Source organism: Calidris pugnax, unplaced genomic scaffold, assembly GCF_001431845.1.
Source record: "Calidris pugnax isolate Ruff unplaced genomic scaffold, ASM143184v1 scaffold113, whole genome shotgun sequence".
In the NCBI taxonomy this organism is placed as follows: Eukaryota; Metazoa; Chordata; class Aves; order Charadriiformes; family Scolopacidae; genus Calidris; species Calidris pugnax.
The window spans coordinates 331,586-337,464 of NW_015090879.1; the positions used below are offsets into that span (position 1 = coordinate 331,586).

The 5,879-nt window shown below is 64.9% G+C and overlaps 2 protein-coding genes across 4 annotated transcripts in view; one reads left to right on the forward strand and one right to left on the reverse strand.

The window, feature by feature from the left end:
* On the forward strand, positions 1 to 2,083 carry TMEM54 (transmembrane protein 54). Its single transcript, XM_014946434.1, has 6 exons — positions 1 to 13; positions 570 to 763; positions 1,203 to 1,262; positions 1,438 to 1,626; positions 1,710 to 1,844; positions 1,991 to 2,083. The coding sequence occupies exons 1-6, from the start codon at positions 1 to 3 to the stop codon at positions 2,081 to 2,083; spliced, it is 684 nt and encodes a 227-aa protein (XP_014801920.1).
* A 264-nt stretch (positions 2,084 to 2,347) lies between these two features.
* HPCA (hippocalcin) overlaps positions 2,348 to 5,879 on the reverse strand; it is a 3,930-nt gene continuing 398 nt past the window's right edge. Inside the window, exons 2-4 of one of the 3 annotated variants that reach the window (XM_014946479.1) lie at positions 4,023 to 4,486; positions 3,259 to 3,364; positions 2,348 to 2,967 (exon numbers count right to left, since the gene is read on the reverse strand). In XM_014946479.1, coding sequence (XP_014801965.1) covers positions 2,870 to 2,967; positions 3,259 to 3,364; positions 4,023 to 4,400 — 582 coding nt within the window. In that variant the 5' untranslated portion in view covers positions 4,401 to 4,486 and the 3' untranslated portion in view covers positions 2,348 to 2,869. Of the gene's footprint in view, positions 2,968 to 3,258; positions 3,365 to 4,022; positions 4,538 to 5,879 lie in introns of all 3 variants that reach the window. The other 2 variants (XM_014946481.1, XM_014946478.1) reach the window with 2 other exon arrangements.

Consider the following 5,879-nt stretch of genomic DNA (forward strand, 5'->3'; position numbering starts at 1 on the left):
ATGTGTCAAGTGGGTGAGTCTAGGTCTGGCATGGTGATCGCAACGGGAGGGTGTCCCAGCACTGCCTTCCTGCAGTGAAACTGAGGCAGGGGGGCTGAGGGGCAGGGACAGAGCTGGGCTTAGCACCTGGGTGATGGTGGGAGAGTGGTCCCGGGATGGATCCTGATGGGGCAACAGCCCCACTGCTGCTACGGTCACTCCTCAAACACCGGGTGCTGAGAGCCAGTGCTGGAGCTGTCATTTAGGGGCAGGTGCTCTCCCTCGAGCTTCCTCATCGCTCCAGGGATCCCATCCCTTCCCAGCCCCACCAGGGACACCCATCCCCGTGACCACTGGCCCCACACTGCTTCCCTGGTTGCAGGAGAGCTGGCTGGAGCAGTGGTTTGCATACCTGGGCTACCAGTGGCTGCCACCACGTTGCCTCCCGCGTCATCCCTCCACGAGCACGGGGCACGTCCTCTGTGGTGTCCCCAAATGTCCCCTGTGTGTGCTGAGCATGGTGCAAGGGCAGGAGGGACAGCTCAGTGCCAGCCACTCCTTGCTCTGCCCTTCTCTCCCCTCCATCTCAGGCCACCTCGATCCCAGCAGCCACCAAAGGGTCCTCATGAAAATGGGCCTCATCCTCCTCATCATCGGGCACCTCAACTTCATCATCGGCGCTTTCATCCATGGTACCGTCCTCCGCTTCGTGGTCAACCCCCGGGATGCCATCTCCCTGCACTACACCATCGCCAACGCTGCCTCCGTCATCTCCGCGCTGCTGGTACCGGGGGCTGCAGGGTAGGGGGGACATGGGGGGGCATGGGGTGCATCTGGGGTGGATGCAGATGGACGCAGGGTGGGCAGGAGGTGGGATGCAGGATGGATGTGAATGTGGGATGGATGTAGGGTGGGCAAAAGATAGGATGCAGGAGGATGTGGGATGGATGTAGGGTGGGCAGGAGGCAGGATGCAGGAGGATATGGGATGGACCCTGCTCCATCTCCCCTTCCTTGCTCCAAGTAAGCCTTTTAGCACAAAACCAGGGGGGTTAAATGCACAGGGACTTGTTAATGAGTAGAGGCTGGGGGAGACAAAGCACTGCCCTCCATGATGCCAAACTGGCCAGATGATTCAGGGACAATGTCAACAGGGAAAGGGGACCAATGTCCCTGGAGTGAGTGGGCACCGTGTGTCACTGACCTCCCCACGCTTCCTCGCAGACCATCTCCTGTGGAATTGCTGCCCTCATGCTGTCCCGGTACCTCGCCCCTGCCTCCCTCGTAAGCACCCCCAGCCCCTCGCCCGTCACCCAGCAGGCTGCAGCCACCCCATGGAGCGTGCACAGCCACCACGTCCCCTCTTCAGGGACTGTCCCCAGGGAGGGAGCCTGGACAGGCGGCCGTGCACAGTCCTAGCTTGTTGTGCTGCCTCTTCTCTTCTCTTCTCCTACTGCAGAAATGGGTGGTTTTTACCCTGAGTGCCAGCAGCAGCCTGGGCTGCCTGTCCTGCCTGCTGGGGCTGGCCGTCTCCATCGGGCTGACGCTGGGTAGCCAGGGCCGGGCGCTGCTGGCCCCCTGCACCGTCGGTGACATCGCCCTTGGCCCCATCTCCCGCGAGTGCCCCTTCGATCCCACCCATGTCTATGTGAGTCCCAGGGGGCTATAGGTGACCAAACTGGGGAGGGGGGGGATGGAGCGGTGGGGATGTGACACCCTGTGTCCCCGCAGAGCTCCACGCTGTCCCTCTGGGTCATCTCCCTCCTGCTCGACTCGATGGAGATAGTCTTTGGCATCCGCTGCCTCTTGCTCACCCTCCATCTCCTCCGCCTCGGTTGCTGCTGCCGCGGGGCGCACCGGAGGAAGGTGACTCCTGGTCCCCGGGCTCAGCACCAACCTGCTCCCGTACAGGGCTGGGATGGACCCCTCGGGGCTCCGGGACAGGGGTAGGACTTGCCAACCTGAAGCTCTCTCCCCCTGGTCCCGCTCTCAGCGGTCTCTCTGGCTTGCAGGTCTCCTTGCAGGAAGCCCCGGCAGAGAGCCCTGACCCCGGGCAGTGCCTGGGCTTGCTGAGGCTGGACGGTGTGGAAACCGCCCGGCTCTGAGCAGGGCTCAAGGCTCAGCCCCATGGACGTGTCCCGGCCACCCCTGCCCTGTCCCAGCATCTGCACAGCCCCACGAAGTGACCCAGCTGCCCCCCAGCCCGGCTATGGGGCAGACCTATGCCCTGGATGCCACCGGCCAAGATCCACGAGCCCATCCCCATGGCCTTGGGTCACATGGGTCTGCAGCGAGGGAGGCACCAGGCTGGATCCGGACCTTGCAGGGAGGAACGTTCCCCTCGGCATCGACGGTGCCGTTCCCACCGCTGACTGCACTGACACAAACTTTATTCTGCAGGTATTAAAAGACCAGAAGCGTGTCCCCGCCCCGCGGCCCCTGCCCGTGGCGCTGTGGGGAAGGGGCTGGCCCGGCCCCCCGGCTGTGGCAGTGTGTGCATGCTGGGGGGGTGCTGGGGGGCCCCCGAGCCACCGGGTCCTTGTCCCCTGGGCCGTGTCCCTGCTCCCACTGGCGATGCCACCAGCCTTTCCCACTGGGCTGGGTTGTCCCCCTGATCCAAGCCCCCAGTGCTGGGGGGGACCGTCCTCTCTCGGGCAGACCCTGCCTCCTTTTCTCCCCGAATTGAGCCAGGGCAGGAGCCCCCCAGCAATGGGGACCATCCCCCCGGGCTCCCCTTTGTCGCAGCCTCAGCTGGGCTCCAGCTCTCTCCCCAGGAGGGGCCGTGGGGACACGGTGGTGGGGACCGCGGGGCAGGGGACAGCAGCAGTGGCCGGCTGCAGGGTGGGGTGATGGTGGGGGGTCCGTGGGGGGCTGCGGGGGGTCGGCAGGGCTCAGAGCTGCGCGGCGCCGCTGGGGTCACACTGCAGCAGGCGCACGATGGACGGGTCGCTCTTGGCACCTTTGATGAACTCCTCCAGCGAGAGCTTGCCTGCAGGAGCAGGGGGACACAGCTCAGCCTGGTGGCCACCGCCCTGTCCCAGGTGGACACAGAGGACCGGAGACCTCCCAGCACACACCACAGACAGACACCCACCCCCCTGGGATGAGCACCCCTGGGGTCTGCTCTGGGGAGCACCCTGAGCCCCTCCGGCTGCCGGGCTCCCTCCGGCCGCGCCGACGGACGTGAGCCATTTAATCAGCGCGCGTGCGGCTCCGTCTAAGACCCCTGGATTTAGCCATGAGACCTTTCCCTTAATCCCCTCCATCTCCTCTCATTTACCGTCGTTATTAGTATCCATCTGTCGGAAGATTTTTTCCGTTCTTTTCTCCGGAGTTGATTCATCTTCGGGCATGTTCATCACAGAGGAGACCATTTTGTAGATGGCCTGGGAGAGGGAGACGGGGATGAGGGTGGGTGCGAGGTGGGTCCCTGTCATCAGGGACAGGGGGACAGACCCCTGGGCTTCCCTGCCCTGGGAATGGCGTTTGACATACTCCCCGTGCTATCAGGTTATGGGGGGCTTTAGCTGTGGATGCCAGCAGCACCCCCAGGGCTGCAGCAGGCAGATAGAGCTGCTCCTGCAGGGAGGAGATGCCCACCAAGATGCCACAGCAACGTCCTCGCAAGTCACCTGCCAATGCCGATGCCACCAGGTTGGGGTTTGGGCAAGGAGAGCATCTCCTCTGTCTGCCGATGAGACATCCCTCTGCCCCGGGGTGCTCGGGGGTGGCTGTGCGCTCCCAGCCCTCCCCAGGAGCACTGGGAGCGGGGCCAGTGGGAAGAGCCCCGGGACTGGGTGACAAAGGGATGTCCCCAGGACAGGGAAGGAGCAGGGGGTGCCCTGGGGTAGCCTGATCCCTGCAGAGCTCAGCGAGAAGCTCTCTGTCAGCAGCAACTGGCTCCATCCCAGGCACTGTCAAGCCCTGTACTGGGGGTAATGCAGGGTCCTGTCTGCATCCTGGGAGGGGACGGCCACCGTCACACCAGCGTGACACACAGAACCAACACACCAGGAGCTGCAACAGGGCGAGGGAGCCCGGTACCTGCACAATCTCCAGCATCTCCTCCCGGCTGATGTAGCCGTTGCCATCCAGGTCGTACATGCTGAAGGCCCACATGAGCTTCTGCTCCAGCTTCCCGCGAGAGGTGACGCTCAGGGCGATGATGAACTCTCGGAAGTCGATGGTGCCGTCGCCGTTGGTGTCGAAGGTGCGGAAGACGTGCTCAGCGAACTTGGAGGCGTCGCCGTAGGGGAAGAAGTTGGCGTAGATCTTCTTGAACTCCTCCACGTTGAGGATGCCGGAGGGACAGTCCTTCAGGAAGCCCTTGTACCAGCCCTGCAGCTCCAGGTCGGAGAACTCGGTGTTTTCCCGCAGGTCCTGGAGCATCTCGGGGCGCAGTTTGCTGTTCTGCTTCCCCATGCTGCTGGGACACGCCGGCTGTTCGGGGGGGGTGAGCTCTGCAGCGGGGCAGGCACCTGGCCCGGTTTTGGGGGGGTCCCTCTGTGCTACAGGAGGGGAGAGGGACAGGGCAGCGCTCCTGGGCAGCCCCCGGACACCTGGGTGGACACGGACACCGATGTGGCCCCCTCCATCCCCGCTGTCCTCTCTGAGCCCTTGGGCCAGCCCCGGGGACCATCCAGCTCCGGGCAGTGCCAGCCCCCTCTCGTTTGCGTAATAAGCCCTTATAGCTCATTTGCATAATATATAGGGGCTATATAGCTGGCATCAGGAGGGGAAGGGGCTGGATTCAGCCCCGGCAGTGGACTGGTGGGGGCTGTGGGTCCAGCCCAGCTTTGGGGCTGGTTGGATCTGGGTCAGCTCCCTCGGAGGGAGGGTTATTTTCAGCTCCTCCGCTGCCTCCGTTAATATTTGATGCCTCCGGCTGGCACCGGAGCCCCAGGGAGGGCCAGGGGGTACGGGTCTCTGCTGGGGGTCCCCTCCTCGCTTCAGGGAGCCCACACCCCTGGGGGGAACCCAGCGCACCCCATCCCACCAGGGTCACCCCCAAGGAGTGCAGAGGGGCCAGGAGGAGGTCAGGGTGGATGCCCAGCATCTGGCCACGCACCCCAGGTGTCCACACACCCCAAGCTGTGCTGTGACCCCTGTGTGGGGAGAGGATGGGCTTGGGGGCATTCATGGGGTCTTCAGAGCCTGGAGCACCCACTGTCTCTACCCCCAAGGTAGAGAGGGGTCCCAGCACCCCCAAACCCCCTTCCTTCAGGATCACAGGGCAAACAGGACTCCCCAAGAGGAGCTGCCCAGAAGGGCTGGAACCCCCAGACAAGGGGGAACTGGGACCCCCCAGTGTCTCCCTGTCACCCCCCACCACAGCTCCATCCCCGCTCCACCATCCCAGGGGAGGATCAGCGTGTCCCCACCCTACCCAAGGGTCCCAGAGAGGGTCCTTCCAGGGATGGCAGGACCCCCACCAGCTCCACTGCCCGGGGGTGGGCTGTGCCCTGTCCCTGCTGCCCGGGGCAGCTCCTGCCGCTGGGAAGGGAGCCCGCAGGGGGGCTCAGCACCCCGGGAGGGGTTTGCAAGGACCCCTCCACCGCTGGTGTCTCCGGAAGGGTGGTCAGGCACCCCCAGGGAAGAGGCTCCCGGGGCAGAGGGGCTACAGGGGATTCCCCCCCAAAACCGGGCACCCCCGGAGAAAGGGGTTTGCCAGGGACACACCCAAGGAGAGGTTCCCCCGGGGGGGATGGGTTACAGAACACCCCCGGGAAGATGCGACGGGGCGAGAGAGGGGCACAGAGCACCCCCCGACAGGATGCGGCGGGGCCGGGGCGCGGGGCTCTGCAGCCGCCGGCGGGGAGGGACGTGCCCGGTGGCTGGGTATGTGCCGGTGCCCCGATCCCCCCGGTCTCCTAGTGCCCCCCGATACCCACCCCGGACCCC

What these genes read in the sequence shown, in the direction of transcription:
- TMEM54 (XM_014946434.1), top strand. An exon ending in ACCTCGCCCCTGCCTCCCTC is followed by an intron (nt 1,263 to 1,437) that starts GTAAGCACCCCC and finishes CTCCTACTGCAG; the next exon opens with AAATGGGTGGTTTTTACCCT. An exon ending in TCGATCCCACCCATGTCTAT is followed by an intron (nt 1,627 to 1,709) that starts GTGAGTCCCAGG and finishes GTGTCCCCGCAG; the next exon opens with AGCTCCACGCTGTCCCTCTG.